Source organism: Oryzias latipes, chromosome 23, assembly GCF_002234675.1.
Source record: "Oryzias latipes chromosome 23, ASM223467v1".
Classification (NCBI taxonomy): domain Eukaryota; kingdom Metazoa; phylum Chordata; class Actinopteri; order Beloniformes; family Adrianichthyidae; genus Oryzias; species Oryzias latipes.
In genome coordinates, this window is record NC_019881.2 from 19148331 (window position 1) to 19170807 (window position 22477).

A 22477-nucleotide genomic window follows, 5' to 3' on the forward strand; every position below is an offset into this window, starting at 1 on the left:
CGAAGCCTTAGCTCCAGTGTTGACCCTCTTTAAACTCCCTTCAACAACTCTTCAACCATTTATGCAATTAACGTTATTCCAACAAGATTCTGAAGCAGAGAAAAGAAGCTTTGCACTGATACGCAACACTAAACAGTAGTTAGGTTTACGCAATCAGCGTATTGAGGCAATATGGCTCATTTTACTACTTAGTTTTGGGGCGAAGCTGCTAGTCTGCACTTGAACTACGTTCATTGTGTTAACGGTTGAAGAGTTATGGTAGTTGGAGGAGTGTGAGATACTTCCTGTTGCCGGCAACATCTCCGAGTTAAACAGTAAGTAATTTTTAATAAAAGAACTAGCATTAAGTGCAAAGTTTGAATATAGGCGTGTTACCAGATAACATTTGGTCTAAAGTGGAGACTTGAAACTGCTTATGTTAAGGAGGAGGAGGTGCTAGTGAAGCAAACAAGATCCACTTATAACATATAGAAACTCTTTTAACCAATAAAAAAATATTTTTTGCTAGTACAAAGAAACGTTATTAGAATTTGAATAGCCCTAAAACAGTAAACCTATTTAGTTTTTTGTACCAATTAAACTTATGAACTGTTATGCGCTTATCAACAGATAGATGGGGCCTAAATTCAAGTCTTCTTTGTATTGTGTTAGAACCTATAAATAACCTATAAATAAATCCCTACAAAGGGTTTTAAAGATAAAATAAACAGTGATTCCCTCTTCGTCATCTGTCTTCTAAAAGGATTTTATTTTCCAGCTGAAAATCAACCATCTTTGTCTGCAAAGTTTTAATATGCAGACATTAAAAATAACACCTGCCAACGATACGCACTGAAGATAAATTGATGCAAAGTTTATCTTATTTTACCTCTGCAGGCCTTGTGGCTCCTTCATGTAAACAGTCATAAACAGCCACAGTTGCATATGTATTCACATAATTTGTCATTTTAAACAGAAAAAGAGGCTTTTTGTTATTGTGGTGAGATTGCACTTTTACTGGTTGTTTTACAACACAGGGAGATCTGCATATAATTTTAAGAATGTTTCTGTCAGATACTTTTCTGTTGTTTTCACGTGAAAAATTGATAAATGACTTAACATGATGTGATGCAGGAACCCTAAAACCAAGCAGAAAAACAAAACAGTACCTTTAAGTCAAAGTTGTGTCGCATCAATCAGCAAATAGCTGCAGAACTAATGAAAGTGTCTGAGCTTATCGCTCTGCCTCTTTGTAGTTCAAGCTAAACGGAGAAGTCAGATACATGTTTTTGTGTTATTATTTTAAATCCTGGAAACAAGAGAATTTGGGGAAAGATTGAGCTTTTCAATAAAAACCCGATGAACTCTTTGCCTTAAATTTTCATTAGGAGAATTTTTTTAATCACACTTTAGCGGCCAGGGAATCAATACCCTTTGTTTTGTTTGTCTGTTCTGAAATCCTTTCATTTTAAAGTACCGGTAATCAAAAGCAGGCTTCTGGTGATCCAACATCATTACCATTTGTCAAAAGAACAGGGCTATAAGGCAAACAAGAGTGTTGATACGCATGACACGGCTACGCAGGCTGATAACAAAAAAAGATGTTGTACATTTAGTAAACGGTCTACTGTGACATACTGCCGCATTACAAAGTGACACAATTTTATTAAGCCAACAGCAGTCTGAGAAGCAGGTAAGCCAGGCCTAAAATTGGCTTCTTAATTGTAAACAAAGTGAAAATGAAAGAAAGAGAATTGGTGGAGTAGATCAGTGAGTTTGAGGGAGCTTATCCTAATTTTCTGGTGGTAAATGTTTCAAAAATTAAACAGACTCATAAAGAAATGTTTATGCTGACTGCAGGGCAGCCAAGCATAATTTCAGAATTTAAAACATTCAGGATTTCTAATGATTTTTTTGGATCACAGAAGATCATGTTTAGGCCCCCAAAAAGGAATAAAAAATAAAATACCCTTAAAAGTGTTATAGGTAATAGAAGGATTAAGAATAAATTATTATAATAAAGTTTTAATGCATTGGTCGAAATCATCTGAATTACCCTTACAAAGGACAGTTTGTTGGGATTTTAAAGACCACCAGGCTTTACTAGACACTTACATTTCGGGTCCTTTAGGCAATAAATTTTACCACAAGCTAGCCACTTTATAATGTAATCGCAGTACTCAAAAGAAGCTGATGGATGAGGCCAAGAGACATTAAGCAAAAAAGTTAATCGGATAGATAATTGATTGTAACATTCAGCCCAACCAGGATGTTAAAACATGACATCTTAGAAGGAATTCCATTAAAAACAGTTTCACTTTATTTTGAAAAATTCAGATAAAACATTTGCTTTAAAGGAAAGGGATTGGTCGTAGCAGAAGTCCTGTTTTCTAAAACCCCTTGAATACATTTTTTGTCTGGCCAGAATCTACTGATGATATTGGAGAGTTTGTCAGTGCTGGCAATGACACTACATACATTTGTCTCTTCTGGCAGAACGTTACATAAAACTGTTAACACCCTGCAGAGCGACATTGAGGACGAAAGCAACAGTTTCCTGCGCTGTCTGGGTCAGCTGAGGGGAGCCTAGGACGTCCTGGCACCCAGCATCAGTGCCAGTCCCCGCAGTATGGTGACAGGGGAACTCAGAAGCATCTGATAAAAGGATTTAGCAGCAGTTGCAGTAAACAACATATCACTTGACCTGCAGAGCCAGATAATCATATTCACCAGGGAAACCATGAGAGAAGCTCAGGGAATACTGTGGTTTTTGCAGAAAGTGATGCAATAGTAATGCTGAGCCAGCCTGAAGAACATTTCTATAAGTACCAGCTATGGCGGTCTGTAGATGATTACTGTTTATATGCATTAAAAAGTATTGGTCTTGCGGAATTGCAGTGTCATCCGATGCTCAGTTCAAAACAATGTGGAGAGGAATGGAACAAGTCTCAGTTTCTGGGGGGTGGAGGATAATTTAACGGTCTAATATGCTAAAGTGGTTTAGGGTATGCTAGTTTAAGACATGATGAAGTGGCTATCTGCAATTATCTGCAAATTTTCAGTCATAAATGATGGCTGGCCTGATTTAGCCTTTGAACAGTCGCAGGTCAAAGAATTTCATCTTTACTCTTGTAAAGTTTGTTTGGTTGTTTCTGGCATTTTGTGTTGGTCTTTGTGTAAACTTTATGGATTTATTTAATACAAGTAGGGCCGGGCGATATGGCCAAAACATAAAATCTCAATTTTTTTCACACTAAATTCAATTTGCAATTTAAATCTATGTTTTTCTCCTTCCCTTTTTCCCCCAAAAACAAATCTTCTTAAACAGCTAAATTTATTGATAAAGGCGATTCAGTCTTCATCCATCTGCCCAAATTTAAGTTTTCTTTACTCTTGTCTGTGATATATTTACAAAAAACAGATCTGCTAAAGAATGTTTCTAAAATGTTCTGTTCCTTGTCTGGTGTAACTCAATGGATTGGAGTGGGGAAGATGCAAATGTCTCTTCAACCCTGTCTCAAGGAACTTGAGCCACTACTTCAGTTTTACTCATCAACATTTTTGCCACAATTATATAGTCAATGTGATACATTTAATGACAGATTAATATTTTCAGCCAAGGTGTTGCTTTACCCTATTTTCAAGTTCATCAGCTAATTACAGTCAAGCTGTCCATCGTTATCACCACAACCTTTAAGGTATTTACAGGAAATGTTCTAATAAAACTGGAGCAATGACGCCTTTTGTAATAACTTTCATTACACCACGGTCTGGGTGAATACGCTATTCTGATTGGCTTCTGGGTGTGGATTAATAAGTGATAATACACAGTGATAAAGGCACACCTAAAAAAGAAGTTACGGTCACTTAGCTTAAATATTCTATATCACTGCGTTGGCTTCTTTAAAACAAACTTTAGCTTCATCATCTGGACAAAGACAAGCGGTGAAAGGTGAACTTTCTCTCTGATCTGATGTTTTATTTAAACTATCGTAACAACCAGCATATATATTGCTTTCCTTTGCCGCTGCGCGCCGCCGCACATAACAAATAGTCCGCTTTTTGTGAAAAAAAGCTATCTTAACCGAAAAAAACAAGTGGCCATAGTATAAACGGGATATTGGTGCATTAGCAGCATTGACGCACTTCACGTCGGACGGTTCAGGCTTCCACGCCTGCGTTATTTCTGATAATGCACAATTCGTCTGCCATTATCCTTTACGTATACTATGCCTCTGCCTTAACATGACAAAATGAACACGTTTGTAGAAGTACATTCCTAACCAAGATTTGAAAAAGAGACAGTAAAAATTCAATGTTGGCAATTGATGTTTTATGGGTATTTATGGATGTAATATTCCCAAAGCAGCAAAAAATAATTATGAATATTGCTTTTTCACTTTCCGGAATATAGCTAATCTCAGAATAACAATATTAAATAACATATTAGGAACTACAACTTTCTTAAATTTAAACCTTATGTTGCACTACTTTCAGTTATGTCATGATTTGACGAGTGACAATTTGCTTTAAAGAAATATTCAAAGTAGTAAAAGAAAAGATGACATTAACAGTTGTTTTATTTCTTGTTATATAAAGAACCTTAGCTCGAGCTGATGTACTTCCCTATAGAGATAAAAGAGCCATGAAATCAGGTTAAACTGTTAGTCCAACCCTTCTCTTGTTCATGCTGATCTCACTCACCTGCTGACATTTCATTAAAGAAGATGACCTTTCCTCCAGAACAAGTCTTCCTCTGTCAGTCTCTTGTATGATTCCCTCCTTTCACATATTGTATGCCTGATGCAGCTCATTTCACAGTCTGGTGGCTCGCCTACCAGCCTGACGGGGTGGACATACAAATCTTGCCTGTGCACCTCCAAACTTTTTTCACGGATTTAGAGGCAGTGCGGTAGAATTTACAAAACATGGATCAGGCTTGTTAGGGATGACAAGTTAGCTGTCAACCTGCAGAATGATGATCCAGAAATAGGAGCTTCAGAGAGACTGAAAAGGAGACAAAGGGGCAGCATTTGATGAGTTGGTTGTATTTCCATGCCAAATTCACTAGGCAAAGTGAGAAAGCAAGTGAATGTGCGTTGTTCTTTCTGTACCACCATGAATGAATTGTCAGGGTCAATCAGCCCAGCAAATGGAAAAAGGACGCAAGAAAAAACAACTTGAGGAAGTAAGCAGCTGGAAATGATTGAGGGCAGATAATGCACACCTTATTGGGTTAGTAAGTCGGCTCAACAAGCGTTGGAAGGGCAATGAGCAGGCTGCAGCAATCACTGTTGATTTTCTACTTGAGGTTCCCAATAATTGACTCCTTTTTCAACATAAAGAAACTAAGGAATGGCTGGTGATATGCACATTTCCTAAGGAGCCCATTACTCTTTATGAAAAACTAAGACAAAAGGAAACATTTAGAAAATTTTGGACAAGTTGGGGCATTTTAGATACAGCGAAGGCTTCTTAGAAACTGGCAGAAGAAATGCTTTCAGGACAAGTGGCCTTTTTAAGAGAAAAGTGCAGCAAAAGGAGCATAACATTCAGGAAAGCAAAGTTGCTTTTTCCGTTGAATGCACTCTGCTCTGTTTCATTCAATGCAGAGGTGAAAATCTAAATGTCTCTTCTTTTTGTGAAAATGTGAATTGTAAAAAGAGGACAAAACCACAGTAACCTTAATTAGATTTAAAGTCAAACAACGGGATTTAAACCTTCAAGTTGGCTATTTTAACCCAACATGTTAACATTAATTGTGCGCAGGGTGATATGTGTTGATGTTCAATGAAAGTCATGTACCAATTGTAGGAAACCCTCAACATAATGTAAGTTTGGGTCTGGACTACAATGCTGAGTCAATATTTAAACATATAAATAGTTCAAAACCTATTTAACAGAGGCCTCAGGTTTAAAAAAGGTTAATGAAGGGTTTAGTAATTCAGCATTACTGAAGGCCCAATAGTGTAATACAGGGTTCACCACTGAATTAACGTAACACTATACGGTGATGGTTTGTTGCACATTCATGTCGACTGCGTGAACAGTTGAAAAGTTACAGTATTTCAAAGAGCGTGTGTTATTTAGGTTTCGCCGGCAACATCTCCGGTCTTAAAGGGTTAATAGGTAATGGACATATTTTAGCTTTTAAAATGTGTTCTACAGCATCTTCTTTTGACTCTATTTAGTTTAGTGTAAAAGACTTAAACTAAAAGGCTAGATGGTGGTGGTTAGGACTGTTGCCTCACAGCGAGAAGGGTTGGTTTGAAGCCCAGATGGGACCTTTGTGTAAAGTTGCATATTCTTCCAGTGCATATGTGGGTTCTCTACAGGAACTACGGCTTTCTCCCATGGGCCAAAGTGGTGCTTCATAGGTTGATTGAAGACTCTAAACTGAGTGTCTGTCTGTCTGTGGCCCATGGCTGCAGTTGACTGGTAAACTGTGTGGGGTGTACTCAGCTCAATGTGGGAGCACAGATATCCTAGCCAGTTAAACTCATGTTTTTGCGTCATTCATCTTTGATTTTTGCTTCTCTGTCCTCCATTGAACTTTTGTATTTGTACAAAAACAGTGGAGCCATTTGCAGTAAAAGCTTCATAATTGGTACTCTTTTCCAGCTTGACACATTGACAGAACTCAATTAAACCGAGTTGAATTAACGTTAATTTAAGCCCCCCCCCCCTTTCCCCAAAAATCTCAAGCTAAAACATTTAAATGTTTTCCTGTTTAAAAGAGCATACATGTGTCAGTGTGAAAGCCAACATTTTTAGCTACTTCTATTACAGCTAAATCAAAAAAAAGAATAAAATTGGACCTTGTGATGTGACTTCTGGACATTTTATTAGAAAGCTAATTTAAGCCTAAAAAAGTGACACTAAATGTATTCTTAAGTGATGTGTTGAATTTAAAATGCGGTACATGTGCACAAACTGAGAAAAAACTGTCTCTAATGGAGACTAGTAATTATTTGTAATAACATTTTTTGTTTTGTATTTTGAATAAAAGCCACTGCCAACTCTTGACATTCAGTAATTGCCAAAATACTGTATATCCACAGCAGCTCTCCTGACACGGTTCACTTCCACATTATAGCACATTTGCATTAAAATAGCACATATGATGTTTAGAAAGACAAAGATGAAGCTTACACTGATGCAGAAATATTTACTCACAGTATAATGTATAGCTCAAACTAGAAATTTCGTTCAAAAAAATGAGGTCAGTAACTCTATGGGGAAAGAAAAAATATATTTTTTGGATCTATAGACCTAAAAGAAATTACAGAGGTGGAAGGAGTCATCTGGAAAAGATGTCCTTAGGAGTGGAGTTTGCAGAGGACTGAGAGCATCATCAGCCTTAAAAAAAAAACAACTCCTCTCAGTTCCTCTCAGGCTGCACGCTCAAAACCCGCTCATTTCTTCTTAGGGATTCATAAGCAAACAAGTCGATAGAGGCTTGGAGAGATTTCTTTCCTCCTTCTCTGTGATCTTGACATACAAATATTTCAGTATACACACCTTTGATGACTCAGGGAAGCAAGGGCTTTGTAATGTTGTTCATCTAAGCTACTTCCAGTGTTCTCTCCCAGCTTGTCTGCTTTGATGTGATAAAACTGCTGAATTTTTTTTAGAAAATAATGTCAGGTTTCTTTCTTAGAGATGCTCATTTTCATTTGGCTCACTTGTTACCTGCCGCATTTAAAGGGCTTATATCATGCTTTTCCTAAGCCTTTCAGAGTAAACTATATCCATATACATAAGAGAATATATAATCTTTGGCCCATAAAAAAAGTTTTTTTTTAAATTAAATATGAGCTGTTTTTGCAGCCCTTTTTCCTATCCGGAAGTAAGACGACTCGATCTCTGAGGCACCGGCTTTCCCTCCTTGTGGGTGCTTCTAATGAAAGAGCCAGCCACTGCAGCGTGTCTATGTTCCACCCATGAAGCAAACAACATCTGAACTTGCAAAGATGGCTGTGCATATTGTGCATATAAAAGGAAAAAGGAAAGCATTTTGCAGATCACCGCTAGTTCCATGGAGAAAGTGGGTGTGTGTGTGTGTGTGGCGCTGGCAACACAGACTCTTCTTGGACGGGGCTGTTCCTCACTTATCTACGTCACAATGTGATGACCCACTCATTTTCGTGGATTGGGAGGGCCTGGGAGGGGCTTCTCAGAACGTGGGGTTTTAGAAGATACTCAGAGATGCGTAAATGGATCAAAATGCCGCTTTGGGGGGGGGGGGGGGGTTGCGTAAAGAATTAACATTATAATACACTTGAAAGCTCAAAAAAGTTACATGATACAAGCTCTTTTAAGTTTAGGACAACCATAATCACAGATAGACAGAAGATTTTGCTCTCTGCAGACTTTCCTCCGTAGAATATGGGTTTCATTATGTCAGTCTTGCCAGCAAGCAATTGTTTTTATTAAAATCCGCCCATCAATCATTTTAAACAACTGCACACTTGTGTGGTTTCAGTATCTGACAGCAAGGTTTTAGACTGTCTTACCTGTCATAACTCAGTCATGTGTCTCTAATAGATGCTGCATCTGACTGCGTTTAAAATCTGAAAGCTGCTGTGCACTATTTGATAGAGACAGAACCAAAGCTGGTATGTTTTTATTAACTAACTAAACTAGTTATTAAACTAAACTAATCTTTCCTTTTTTTCTTCTCTCTGTTTAAACTATTTGAGAGTATTGAGTGTATCTGTTCTGTAGTTGAGTATTGACAGGGGTCAACCGTTTTCTTTATTAATGTATTCATCACCACAGACAGGTGTCAAATGTAGTGACACAGAGATAAAATCTGTTCAAGGCACTTCATTTTAGTTCTTAAAATAATAACATTTGCTTGTGGTTGTTTAAGTCTGGGATGTGTTTTAGGGGAACATTAGTTTTGTCGTTGGTGCAAACTCAGGTATTAGAGGTAATGGGTTATTTATGTCACTCAAAAACACCTGTTTGGGGCGCAGGAATTCTAGGCTTAACATTGAAGGCTAAATATTTTGTTCCTATAAAGAGTAAGAGCTTAACTCACATTGACAGCACGAAGGGCTCACACCACACCATTAGTTCTGTGCCAAAGTACATTTTACCTCAAAGTATAGTTTGCTTGGTTTTTATGGTCACTGGTTTTGTTGTGATACAATACAGTCTGACACATGACCTTCAGCGTAGCAGCCATAGATGGGTAAAACATGAGCTAAAAACCATTACTTCAAGTACAGGTGCTTGTAGCAGCTGTGCCTTTACAAATCGTAAATAAAAATATGGTACTGCCTGTGCTGTAAGCTTTCATTCTTGTATCATTTTACCATGTACCAATGGTGTCATGAGTAGAGCCTGACTCAGGCTTGTTTTTAGGTCTTTTTTTTTTCATTGCCACTGATTTTGTTCAAGCCAGACAGAAAATTTAGGTCAACAAGGTTTCAGGTTTCGGGTTTCCACCTTTGCTTTTTTGCAGATGTTGTCCTTTCTGCATAATTAGGCCCTCTCAATGGAGATATTTGCAGCTGAGGGCAGAGCTGCTTGAATAAAAATTAGCACCTTAAAGCGTCTGGCCATGTTTCTTTGATGGAAAGTAATGGGATTGGGCTGCTAAAAGAGTCTGGTTTACAATCAAGTGATGAATGGTACAGATTTTTGCAATTGTGCCACTATGCACTTTTCTTTGGAAGATATTGTTCATTTGTCTAACCTGAAAGGGGGGGGGCTTTTGACAGCCCTAGTACTGAGTGGAAAAAGTACATCTCTTGGTTGTCCAGAGAATTATTTGATGTTGTGCTGAAGTCAATAAAATCTCCAAGGGGAACTCAAGATAAATATTTGGACCTATCATTATAAGATTTTCTACAAAGTCATGGTAGATCAAACTGTGAGTAAGTCAGTCAGTTAACTATAACAAACTATAAGTCTGAAATGCCAGCTAAAAAAAACAACTATGACTATGGAAATGAGGTTGAATGTGATTTCATAATTAGGCAGAGTGTAATTAAAACAGCCATCTCTCTTCCATTTATTCAGGTTTACCAGTACATGCATGAAACCATTACAGTGAATGGATGTCCTGAGTACCAAGCAAGGGCGACGGCTAAGGTAAGACCTCCTGTATAAAATGCGCCATCCATTGTCATAGATCCATAGATTTGGGTCATTGCAAAAACTATGATCAGAAGATGATTGGAGTGAGACTTTAAGTATGTTCAATGTTTAACTGCATAATTGTCCTTCCCTTTTTCTTTACTGCTGAGAGGATGCCACTTAAATAACCACATTACTACAGAACATTCTTAAATGTAGCCCCTATATTTGAAAGTGTATGGGTGCTAAGAGTAATGATGATCCCCCGTTTATATTCAAGATTCAAACTCTAACGGAGAGAAACCAAAGAAAATGCACCATTACCTCCTCTCTAATCTCAAATTACTACTCAGCAAGACATGCTATAGTTTAAAGCTCCATTAACCCCCCCTTCTTGTAATCAATATGGAGAATCTAAATGCAAATCTAGATGAGCTTCCGTAGAATAAAAATAGATTTATTACAAGCACTCTGGAGAAGGCTGGGGGTTAGTGGGGATAAAGATAAAAGCAAGTGAAGAAGGAAAGCTAAGGAGAGTCTGTGGCTGGTGTATGGGACTGAGAGGGAAGGGATGCTGGGAGGATGTGGTGCTGAGTGAATGTGAAGCAGGAAGGCTGGTGAAGCAAGACTGAATGGAGCAAACGCTGGGGAAATAAACTTGGTGAATGGCAAGCAGACAGCGGTATATTGGATCTTTGGCTCAGATAGGAGTAATCAGAAAGTCAAAAGCAGCAGGGTCATAAAAGTTAGTCATGCAGGGAGGCCAAAGAGTGTTCACAACCACGCTGGGTGGAGACGCTGTTATTTTGCAGAGGGAAATGGAAGGCAAGTGGTTTTTCTTCTTTCATTTTTCCCAAAAAGTAAACTTGGCAATTTATTTTTTAGAAAATTTAGACCGACTATGGCAATCCAATGTAGAAAGAAATTCAACACAGTAAAAATGAATAATCTAAAGGTTTGAGGAAAAGTTTTATTCTTTAGTGAAGAAATACAATTCGATACATCAAATCAATTCCCTTCAGAAAACAAAAAGATTAAATCTAAACACTTTGAGGAGGTATAGGTGACTGCTTTGTCTGCAAAAATTTCAAACTAAAGTTGTATTTTTCCTACATTATAGTGATTTTAAAAACCACTGTTTCTTCAAAAAAAATAGTTTACTTATTTCTATTGATATTTTCCTTATTTTCACTACCAAAAATATAGTGATTCCATTTTGAATGTTAAATAATACACTCAAATGAAATTTCTGTCTTTAAGTAGATACCGTAAATTCCGGGTTATAAAGCGCACCCGATTACAAGCCGCACCCACCTATTTTAACGTGCTTAAATATTTTTGTACATACACAAGCCGCATCAGTATACAAGCCGCTGCCTCGACAAAGCGCGTCCTGACTACCAGAGTGTGCATGGCTCATTACCACACTGTGGGCAGGTACTGGCCTTGTCTCGAGCTCATGTATCTAATTACACCCACATCTGAAACAGCATGGACCTCTATTCTGTTCACAAGTTCCTCAGTTATGGGTTTTTTTTATTTGATTTTTTTTTTTTTTTTAACTTATTGACAAACTAGGTATCATACATAAAATTACTAACAGTAACCATATAATCAACATTACATCCCTCAGTTATGATGAGGAAATTTACATCCGCGATCCCCCATTTCCCATGAGTCTTAGGGGCTAAAAAGCCAACTCCCGGCTCGCCACACTGTTGTTCGTGTTTAAGAATGAGCAAGGAGCAGCAGTGCATGGAGGGGTGAAAAGGAACAGCTCTCCTTCCACTTGTGTCGCGGCAGCATTATGGTACTAACGGGGCTGGTTAAAAAACATCAGTAAAATAGCGCGCGCCTCAGCGCGATACGCGCGCCTCAGCGCGGCGCGTTCGTCAGAAGCTTCCTTTCACAACAAACACTTGTTGCTCCCCGGACGCCTCTGCGCTCCGCGCTCGCCAAGCGGGTTCCTTGTCTCCCCTTCCTATCCGAAAAGCTCACATGGTGGCTGTGAGCTTTTCAATGCAAAATTCCGCTCAGTCAGAAACCGTAAAAACGACCAAATGGATTTGTGTTTCCAGTCGTGTCCCGACAAAATAAAGGCTGATGTTATTCACACATATTTACGTGCAGCCAGCCGAGTCACTATGACTCAGAGGTAAATACACTTCTGAGCATGCGCTGTTCTCTCCGTCACGCAGCTGACCGGCATTTCCATTTACTGATGGGGGATTTTTTCACGCTGCTTTTAACGATTGCTTTTAACTTGAAAGCTTTATCATATTGTAGCGGCGATCAAGTGCACGTTGGGTCTAATGGCACCAAAGGATTCTGGGATGCGGCCGGGCATGCGTGTTTCTTTTTGTTGAACCATGACTGAAGTGTCTAAGACCTGAAGTGACCTCCATGCTGTTTGGCTGCTCAGAGGTGTGTTAAAAAAAATGACTTGTGCTTGGTGGTGGATGGCGCATACAAAACCATTCACCGAGCCCGAATGTTCGTACATGGCGGCCGCCAATCAAATCCATAAATTAGCCGCGTCACAGAATAAGCCGCAGGGCTGTAAGCGCAGGAAAAAAGTAGCGGCTTGTAGTCCGGAAATTACGGTAAGTTGGGGTGTGCTAATGCTACCATTAAAGAGAAGCAGGGCTAATTCTGACAAAGTTTGAGACTAATGCTGTGTTCACACTAAATGTGACCTGCGCAGCCAATTTGTGTCTGCCGCCTCTGTTTCGATGCGCGTAACTTCGCTGCTGGACGCTTGTCCAAAAGTATGTTCATTAGTGTGCCTCTCCCGGCATGTGTGGGAGGAGCTACCGTCAAAAGTATTTAACCTCACTGCTAAATTGAGGATACAGATGAAGTCGAGAGATCAGGTTTATTTATTTTGAAGAGCTCTACAAAAGCGTCTTTGTGTCTTGGTTCAAATGGTCATTGAAAATTCTCCAGTTCAGTGACTTTCACCATCTACTGCTGGAGCGGTGTCTGAAATACAGTGACTTTCAGCGGTACTTCTGTCTCTCTGTGACCCAGTTTAACGACTTGTTTTCCCACATTAGTCCAAGGAAAGAAAAAAAATTTGAGTGACCTTTTCATTGTATCAGGAGAAATAAGAAAAATATTAAAGTTCAGGAAGAAAAAAAACCCATCAACAATCAGATTCTCCTCCATGTTGGGTTTGGACTCCACCCAATATTTACATCATTAACATGAAACTGCCCAAAGCCAAGTTCGTGATTGGTTGACGTGGTTTGAATTTATTGACAAAGTTTAAATATTTCAACTCTAGAAAAATCCAAATTTTCGGCATGTCGTGTTGCTGCACTCCCAGAAATACGCAACCGCTAGAGAATAGCTCTACGCCCGGCGCTAAAAGTGTACCGAAAGGCCTCTCATAGGGGCTGTGCATTGAAAAAAACATTGAAACTGGATGCCCCTACTGCGTTGAAGAGTTACAGTAGTGTTAAAGGGTTAAACAAGCTGTAGTAGATACTCTACATGTAAATGCCTTTATATTGTTTTGACGAATATTTATATACATGTATATTCTCATTTTCTATTAACTTGGTTTTTATTCATTAGGGGGTTAAGAATTGCTCAGTCAGGTTTCTAAACATGAAAATGTCTTATCCACACATTTCCATCAGCTCTCAAATACCAGCTGATAATAAACAGGCTTTGATAAGCCAGGCTTGTAGGTACAGTGTCATATCTACCAATTATCCTGCAGCAAAGCCACCATTTATAAGCCCTCCTGTGTCTGAGAGGCGCCTACCATCTGCCTAATTTTCGTTTTTGTTTGCTGAAGCACAGATAAAGTTGTGAAGGTGGAGAGGCCCGGGAGGCGGTGGCATGCGTGCTGTTGAGCTGCCTTCACAGCGGGACAGAAATGGCAAAAGCAAAGCAGCAAGGGCAGAGGGTGCAGACAGAAAAAAATGGAGGGATGCATTGGTATATATACACAGATATATACTTGGAAAAGAAGAACAGAAAATGTTAAAGCGTGCCATCTGCATGGTACAGAATGATGAAAGGCACCTGTGGATTTGTCAGTGAGAACAGTGTTTCCTCCTCTTGTTCCTCAGTCATTAGCCTTCCTAAGCACAGTTAACACGCTCATGGGGGCTTTGTTCTGACAGCAGAGGGCTATTGCTTCAAAGAAACCCCACAGCTGGTGGAAATTCATGAGGCGACAGGCTGCTCCTCTGCAGTGAACTTGGATGTGATAATCCATATGCTCAGAAAGAATCGGAGTCCTCACATAGCAACTACATCTCTTCACTTTGCTAAAATGAGATGCTGCAAACTCTGATTCACTGTCACTGTGTAATGCTGCTGGATAAAGGTCTTCTATTGCTTTTAGTCTGATTGCATTGAATGAGATGAGGAGATTCTAAAGAGTAAAATTCCACAATGAACATACATTTTAGTGAACACACAATTACCTAAACGCAGATGCCTTCTCAGGTTCCTTCTCACCCTAGCAAAATGTGCATTAGTTTGTGTATATGTGTGGGTTTCCATAGACGTGTATAAAAATGTGTGCGGTCAATAGTAACATGAGAGCTTTTTTGTGTTTGTGCAGATGTTACGGTGTGTGTATGTGCGTGCGTGCATCCGTGCGTGCGTACTTGAGCAAAAAAAAACAAAAAAAGGATCAGCCGTTTGGTAAATATTTGCATGTGTTAGTGATGATAACCCCTGTAACTTTTGAAACCCCTTTTTTTTCCTTTTGCTGTTTTATGTCCTTGGGATTGATGGGATTGATGATGAAAAGGCCATAAGTGAGAGTATTGATAACTAAAGAGACTCTATGAGGGCTTAACTGCCAAAAAGCAAATCATTTGATACGATCCAAGAAAAGAAAACTAAAAACACTAAACCCCTGTGAGAAACTGACCTTAGACCAACAAAGTTTAGAAAACTTGAGTATATTTACTGCTTTAACCTCACAACTGTTGGTTTCCAGCCGTCTCTTACCCTCTGTTCCTCTGCATTCAGGCCACAGTCGCAGCCTTCGCAGCAAGCGAAGGTCACTCTCATCCTCGGGTGGTGGAGCTACCCAAGACGGAGGAAGGGCTGGGCTTTAACGTAATGGGTGGCAAGGAGCAAAACTCCCCGATTTACATCTCACGCATTATCCCAGGGGGCGTAGCTGAAAGGCATGGTGGCCTGAAGCGTGGCGATCAGCTTTTGTCTGTCAATGGGGTGGTAAGTTTGACCTTATCGGTTGTTTAAACCCTTTTAGGAAAGGGCAATAAACCTAAAAATAAGGAACTGCACGTTCTTTGGTTTAAAAGACATTTGGAAAACTTGACTTCTTGTCAAAATGTTGTTCCGCCCCTTGAGGGGTTTCTCAACGCTGAAAGTTTCATAAGAATTCCCACTTTTCTTCACCTCTGTGGCCCCTGCAGAGTGTCGAAGGAGAACATCACGAAAAGGCGGTGGAGCTGCTGAAAGCGGCCAAAGACACCGTGAAGCTGGTGGTTCGATACACCCCCAAGGTGCTGGAGGAGATGGAGGCTCGCTTTGAGAAGCTCCGCACGGCGCGGCGGCGTCAGCAGCAGCAGCTCCTGATGCAGCAGCAGCAGCAACAGAACCTGAGCTCACAGCAGAATCACATGTCGTAGGTGAGGCGCTTCATTGTCTTACGGGTGGTGGGAGGGATGGGGGGCAGAAATAAACATGAGTACATTTGTGTAAATATAGTATACACCATCAATGTTCTGTATATTCCATGTACTTAACATTTCTTAACACATAAATATTGAAAATGGAAGGACCTGCAGGTTCTGTAGTTCCTTATAAAATGCTCCCACCATGTTCTGATTTAAATACAAGCTCTTTCTTAAATACAAATACTTTACACCTCCAAAGCGCAGCCTGAAACATCGCTGGTGTTTTCTGGAGCAGCCAAAGTCCTTTGTGAGAAAACACTTCTACTCCCCGTTTGTTCTCCCAGTGATTCCGTTGTAAGGCTTGTGAATTATTCAAGCTGAAACTGATTACATCTGTGGCTCCAGCTCTGCAGGTGCATGGATAAGCAGGCACAGCCACGAATGTTGCCGTTTGCCAGCTGAAGCTGGATGCAGTGCAAATTTATAATGAAGCTCCGCACTGTCAGTCAAAAGTAAGCCGAACTTGGGGGTATGCAACCCCAAAAAATAAAAAACCCTGACAGGCTTCAGTAGTAGAGCCGACAAAATCGTGCAACCATTAAGCAAAGTCACACGGTCTGGTACCAAATGCTGTGCAGACGTTTTGAATTGTTCAACTGTTTCCCGGACATATTTGATTCCGCCGTTTGTCCAAGATCTCTGTGTATTCGTTGCTTTGAAGCTAAAATCCCCCAAGCATATCTGTTGCCTTGTACTTGGCAGCATGCAGCTTGGGAAGGTATTTTGGAGCTTGTAAAAGGGGTGGGAGCTGAGCTGGGATATGGTTTTATCAAAGCCAGCATTCCGACCGCCGGGATCTGCTTTGGCAGCCAAGAAAACCAAAAGACCATTGCGGTTGGGGTGTTGGGTTGGCTCCCTGATCTAGCATGAAGGCATTGCCCTCAGCTTTTTTTCTGCTCTTCTATCAACAGGGTGTTTCAAAAGAAGAAGAAGTAAGAAGAGTCAGCAGTTGGATCCTTTCAGGATGTGAGAATCCCAAAGGAATCTCCTTAATGGAGAAGTAAAAGACTATTTTATTCCATTTTCTGTGTCCCTTCCAGTTTACCACCAATTACTGAGCAAGAACAGAGCATTTATCCTGAAGTTGCTGTAGAGAAAGTATAAGGGATGCTGAAATCTATCCAGTTTGGCTTCGTTCCCCTTTTCTATGTCCTTTTTCCCTGCTGTGAATTTTACCCAGACTTCCTTTTTTATTCTTGTGTTTGCCGTTTTCTTGTTTTGACACTGATCCATTAGCTCACATCTGTTACGCAGTCAGACATTTGCTATTTTTGCCATTGATATCATTTGTACAGTGGTGTTTCTATCGATTCTTCAACTGGTGCTTGTGTCGGAGCGAACATTGATTTCCTGTCCTGTTTTGGATAAACTCTTTTTTACCTCTGATATTGTAGCAAGAGAAAAAAAAACATTTTTTGTATCTTGTAGATTTAGCAATAACACACACACACATTTTGGTTTTGAAGCTGCATTCATGACGCGTACAACACACAAAAACAGCATTTCTGTGCAAATGTAAAGCACTGTAAAGTAAGCGGGAAGGCAGCTCCACAATCCAAACCCTCTGTGCCAATCAAAGAGATTATTGATTCACAGGCGGCATGTACATTTTAAGTGCAATAAATGCAGAAATTTTGAGAATTTATTCAGCAAAATTAAATGTATTTAGAAAGCATACAATACAGTTGAGTGCTTTTTGTTCCTAGCACATGAACAGAATGTCACCTCATCATCTGTGAGTGAAACAAAAAGTTAAAATTATTTTTTCTGAAAATGTACTAGATGTTTAAGATACATTTTTATCATCCCTTTAAATAGTATATGTATTCTTTATTTAAAAAAAACATACAGATTATCTCAAAATTTATATATATATCACATGAATTCTATCCTTTTTTAGGCGATTGTAAAGTGTTTGATCGAGTGGATTATTTTTTGCCTTTTTTTGTCCGATTTTGGAGTTGAAGTGGTAACATTCCACCTTTGTGTTTCCATCCTCGTCTTTAATGCAGATTATTTTGGGTATTTTTTATGTACTCCATGCCAATGTTCCCATCTTTAATTCGAGCAGCCAAACTTTTTTCGTTGATGCAACTTCAGCAGCTTTACAAACCACATGTTTTATGTTTAAGACTAAAAAATACACTCCAAAAGAAAAATCAGATTTCAAATCCAAAAACAACGATCTCAAAAAAATGTAAAATGTCAAAAAGGATCTTTAGACATTGATCTTTCGATTATTGGGGATTGATGTAGAAGAGAAGCCCCATTTGTGGAACAATCGCTCGTTTTCTTTTCATACTGTATATAAATACATAAAAACATTTTTAACCTTCACAAAGTTTAAAAAAAATTACATCTTTAACCCCGTCAACATCAGTTTTTGTATCTCCAACTCACTCTTTCTTAATTGACTTAGATTTTTGAAGCCGTTAAACTTAAAGTGATGGAGCAGAAAAACAACAACAATTCTGTTGATATGCAATTGTTATACATACTATATTTGTACAAATAAATCTATGTGCTTGTGTAAAGTGAGTGTTTTGTGGTTTCTTCCTTCATATTGAAAGTTCAGATGCCCTGAGCTGTGGAGGCATACACCATATGTGAAGAGGTGATGGCTTCAATTTCAAAACCCAACAACACTGTGTAAACAGTTATTTCAAGGTTTTTTCACTTTTAAAACCATTTAGAATGCCACAAAATGTGAGCAGAAACAACAAACAGATTTTGGTCAAAGTTGGTCTAGTCTGAAAAAGTGAGTATTTTTGGTGAGTGAGGGATAACTTCACGAGTTCAGAAAGGAGCTGAGGCCTCAAAACTAGTTCTCGAGATTGAGGGCAGACGTACAAAAAACTGTGGGTTTTTTTTCTAAATGAAAGATTTAAACAGCAGGATAAGGGCCCTCTTGGAGGGACCGCTGTATCAGATGTTTAAAAATGTAGATGAGAAACAATTAAAAAGAAGAAAAAAACAGTACACTCTAGCTCTCAGTATGCACTCACTTCAATGACATCAGACAACATAAACATGACTCAAAGTTTAAAGCAAAAATAAATAATACAAAATAAAATTATGACTTTCTACAGCTAATTCTAGATGTATGTTGTGCCATAAAACACAAAACAGATGTGTGACTGTGTGAATTATGATTTCTTTAAAAACTGAAGCTAGCATTAGCATAAGTAGACAATTGTAATAATAACATGCAGTTTGTGTCAGAAATCTGGGATTTTCCGTGATAGTTTGAAGAGGTATTTATTTAGTCCTCTTTTTTGTACTTCATTTTCTTCCGCCTGTCCAGTGGATGTCCAGCTATTTATTCTGTCTTGGGTGTGATATTGGTTTTTTATTTGTTAGCATCCGTGGCATTAATGCCGCACCTGCCAGCCGACCACATCAGTGTGGAGTCCACCGCCAAATTAAAGCATCTGATCTAAAAACGTAGTCTGTTTAGCTATTTTTCAGACAGCAAATGTACTGTAATGATACAAGGCCCAATTTGGATAATTCATGTTACAGTTGTTTAATATATATTTTAGAGTTAGAGTTGTACTTTAAAAAAAAACGTTAATTATAAATGTTTTTTGAAAAGAGTTTTATTCACAATAAATTATGATAATATTTTTTTTTTATTTGAACAACACAAAGTATAAATATGAATTACTTATTTTTAGCCAAATAAGGAAAGTATCTCATGTATAGCTGTACATATCGTACCTGAAATGGATGGTAATCAGCCAGAAGCAGATGTTTGTCTGGAGGCACAGCTGGACCCCACATGAGGTTTAGGATGTCAGTGCAGTGCCCCACATCGGTCTGACAGCACCGCCAGAACCGCCAGCACCTCATTCTGTTTGGCTCTGAAGAGAATGTGCAACAATGACCAAATAACAATAAAATAACACCATGTTTGGTTGATAAATCACTGAATGATGCACAGATATAACATTTAATTAATGGTACGCTATTTATTAACTAAAACTACAAAACGTTAGCTCAAAGTTCATTAGTAAAATCCATTGTTTATTCCCTTTTAGCCTCACAATAACATAAAAACATATGGGGTGAGTTTAAATAATCCCTATGCTATTTTTTAACAAAAATATTAAGTTTTCTGCTTCATTTTCCAAATTCAGGAAGACACAGAATCAGCTAGAGAAATAAATAAGCTAACTGAATGGACTGTTGAGTTTGTGTGACCGTACCAACCTTTAGAAACACCAATCATCTCTCACATCCGCCTTTCAGCTTCGCGCCGTCGCCATCTTAACTAGGTTTCAAGTGACGTCACGTAACTCCCTCATTCGTCCAAACGGGTTGGGGGGCGGGACAAACAAGAGTGACAGCCTGAGGTTCCTTAGCCAGGGTTCGGCGGTTATCTGTCAATCAAAGAAAAAACACGCCCAGACGAACTTTTTTTTTTTTTCCACATCTCACCTACAAATTAGGGATTTTAAATAGGAAAATGCCCTTAAACAAATGTTACAAATATGCAACATAAAACATGTTTTCACTGTGAGTAAAGTTATTCTATTAAACATTTTGGCATTTTAAAAGTATACTTTGGAATAAACAAAGACTGACTTTGTGACTGACTTTTTTTTAACATATTTTTGTCGTATTTTTTCTGATGATGGGAGACATGTATGAAGCAAATTTGGCTTAAAATAGCATTTCTGAATATTTCTTTGTTCAAGTAGACTTAGAAGATTGAAAAAAATACTGTAAAATACGCTGGACGTGGCCACAGCTCCCTGCTCCCCTCCATTCTGATGCATCCACCTGTAGATGATTACACCAGTGTGCATCTTTGTTTTCCATGGCATTTGGCTCAAAACTGTAGGCTACGGCCGAACAGCTGCAACAGCACTCGTCATTTTTTTGCAATGCGGGTGTGAGGGGCTGTAAGCTTGCAGAAGAGCATGTAAAAAGAGAACTAGCCCGTATCCCAGAAAACGACAGTTTCTGTAAGGTTGCTTAAAAACAGCATAATTATAATTGTGAAAAAATAAATTGAAAGATGATTGAAGTGGGTCTTTAAGGAAGGACCTTGCTTCAATTTTCTCTTTAAGGTCACTTCAAATAGGAGTTGGTCAGCCTATTTATATGACAACATCTGATGTCATTATTGGTAGATTAATATCAACACAGCAATGTCAACAAAGCTGAGATTCTCAGAAATGATGTTACTGAGGAAAGATTAACAAACTAAAGTAGCACTAACCAAGAGCCTTGAGGACCTCCACTATAAACTTACTGTAAATTAAATATGTTCTAATATTTCAAGCAAAACTCTATTAAAGCTGTCTAGTACAAAGCTCCTCATTTTATATTATTTTGAATGAACTTTAATGGTTTTCATTTGTCACTATTCAAGTTACCTAAGAGTCTTTTTGAGGTCATTATAGAGGCCATAGAACCCAAACAGGAAATATGATTTATCAATTTATGTAGGTCTAAGGTTAAAAAACACTTCCTCTCAATTTATATCAGAGGTTCTGCTTTAAAAATGTTAGTTGGTAAAATATGAATAAAAAAGTAATCATTTTCAGAAAGAATTACATATATTTTGAAAGACAAAGTAGAAGAATTTGAAAATATATGGCAACCTTTCATACACTTTGTAAAGAATATGGATCCTCTGGAATAGAATGTTGATTGTTAATTTTAGATGGTACAACAGACCTCTGTTTTTTAATTTTTTAATTTTTATTTCTTATTATTATTTTTTCTTCTCTTAATTTTAAGTGTGTTAAGTTTATATTCTTCATTTTGTCAATATCTAAGGAGAGGCACTCTTGTTCTTGGGGTGGGGAGGGGGGGGTGTTAAAATAAGAACTGTTGATAAAGTTGCAATTTTTGTAATGGCTAACTCAAGTGAAATTTATAATTGTAAATTGTGTTTCTGAATTTTTTTATGACTTTGAAAATTCAATAAAAATAATGTGGCAAAAAAAGTAATCATTTTCAGTTTAAACGTAATAAAAGTTAGGAACTAATGACTGAATCGATTCCTGGTGGGGCACATTTCCTAAACATAATTTTTTTAATTGATCAGCGATCCTTCTGCTAAATTTTGAGTTAACTTCATTAAAATCATCGTAACTGCAAATGTTGCTGCTGTTATGAGCGAAAATGTCTCTAATAAAAATATTTAAAGAAATGCAATGATAGACATCATCTTTGTGCTTTTATTGGACAAAGTCAGAAGATGCTTGCTAACACTCAACTTTGTGTTTTTTCAATGTTCAATGTAAGATCTCACTTCTTCAGAGGAAAAGCAAAGAGGAATCAGTGTTGACACAGTGAGTGATGCAAACCCACATCAGCTATGCCTTTTTTATACAAGTTAGAAAGGATGTGATGGATGAAAAAAGGCTTTTTATCATGTTCGCTTATGTTGAAAGGATTTGAAGAAATTTTTCAAATCGAGCTAAATAATTAAATTGCTACAATCAAACATACATTCAGATTTTTCTTGATACAAATTCTACTAAAGTGTCGGAAAGAAAATCCAAACATCATGAACAAGTCGCAATTAAGCAAAAAGGATGTAACTGATTTACACAATATAGCTAATTTTGGTAAGTTATAATACACTCAGTCATTGAGTTAATACATCTCTGCAGTGATCTATGTCTCAATCAGTGAGATCCATAATTAAACATCAATAGGACCAAATGATCTATATATATTTTAAAGGCAAATCACAATAAAAAGTAAAGATTTTA

General features: G+C 38.2%; 2 protein-coding genes across 3 annotated transcripts in view; one reads left to right on the top strand and one right to left on the bottom strand.

Annotated features, from left to right (window-relative positions):
* Window positions 1-18277, top strand: part of lin7a (lin-7 homolog A, crumbs cell polarity complex component) — a 32896-nt gene extending 14619 nt beyond the window's left edge. Inside the window, exons 3-6 of one of the 2 annotated variants that reach the window (XM_004083199.3) lie at window positions 10012-10083; window positions 15067-15276; window positions 15480-15695; window positions 16655-18277. In XM_004083199.3, coding sequence (XP_004083247.1) covers window positions 10012-10083; window positions 15067-15276; window positions 15480-15695 — 498 coding nt within the window. In that variant the 3' untranslated portion in view covers window positions 16655-18277. The remainder of the gene's footprint in view (window positions 1-10011; window positions 10084-15066; window positions 15277-15479; window positions 15696-16654) is intronic. The other variant, XM_020714070.1, reaches the window with a different exon arrangement.
* The window catches only part of acss3 (acyl-CoA synthetase short chain family member 3), an 83876-nt gene extending 63781 nt beyond the window's left edge, over window positions 1-20095 (bottom strand). The window contains exons 1-2 of the mRNA XM_023952413.1: window positions 19956-20095; window positions 19464-19606 (exon numbers count right to left, since the gene is read on the bottom strand). The gene's annotated coding sequence lies outside the window, so the exon portion shown is untranslated. The remainder of the gene's footprint in view (window positions 1-19463; window positions 19607-19955) is intronic.
* Between the last annotated feature and the right edge of the window lie 2382 nt (window positions 20096-22477).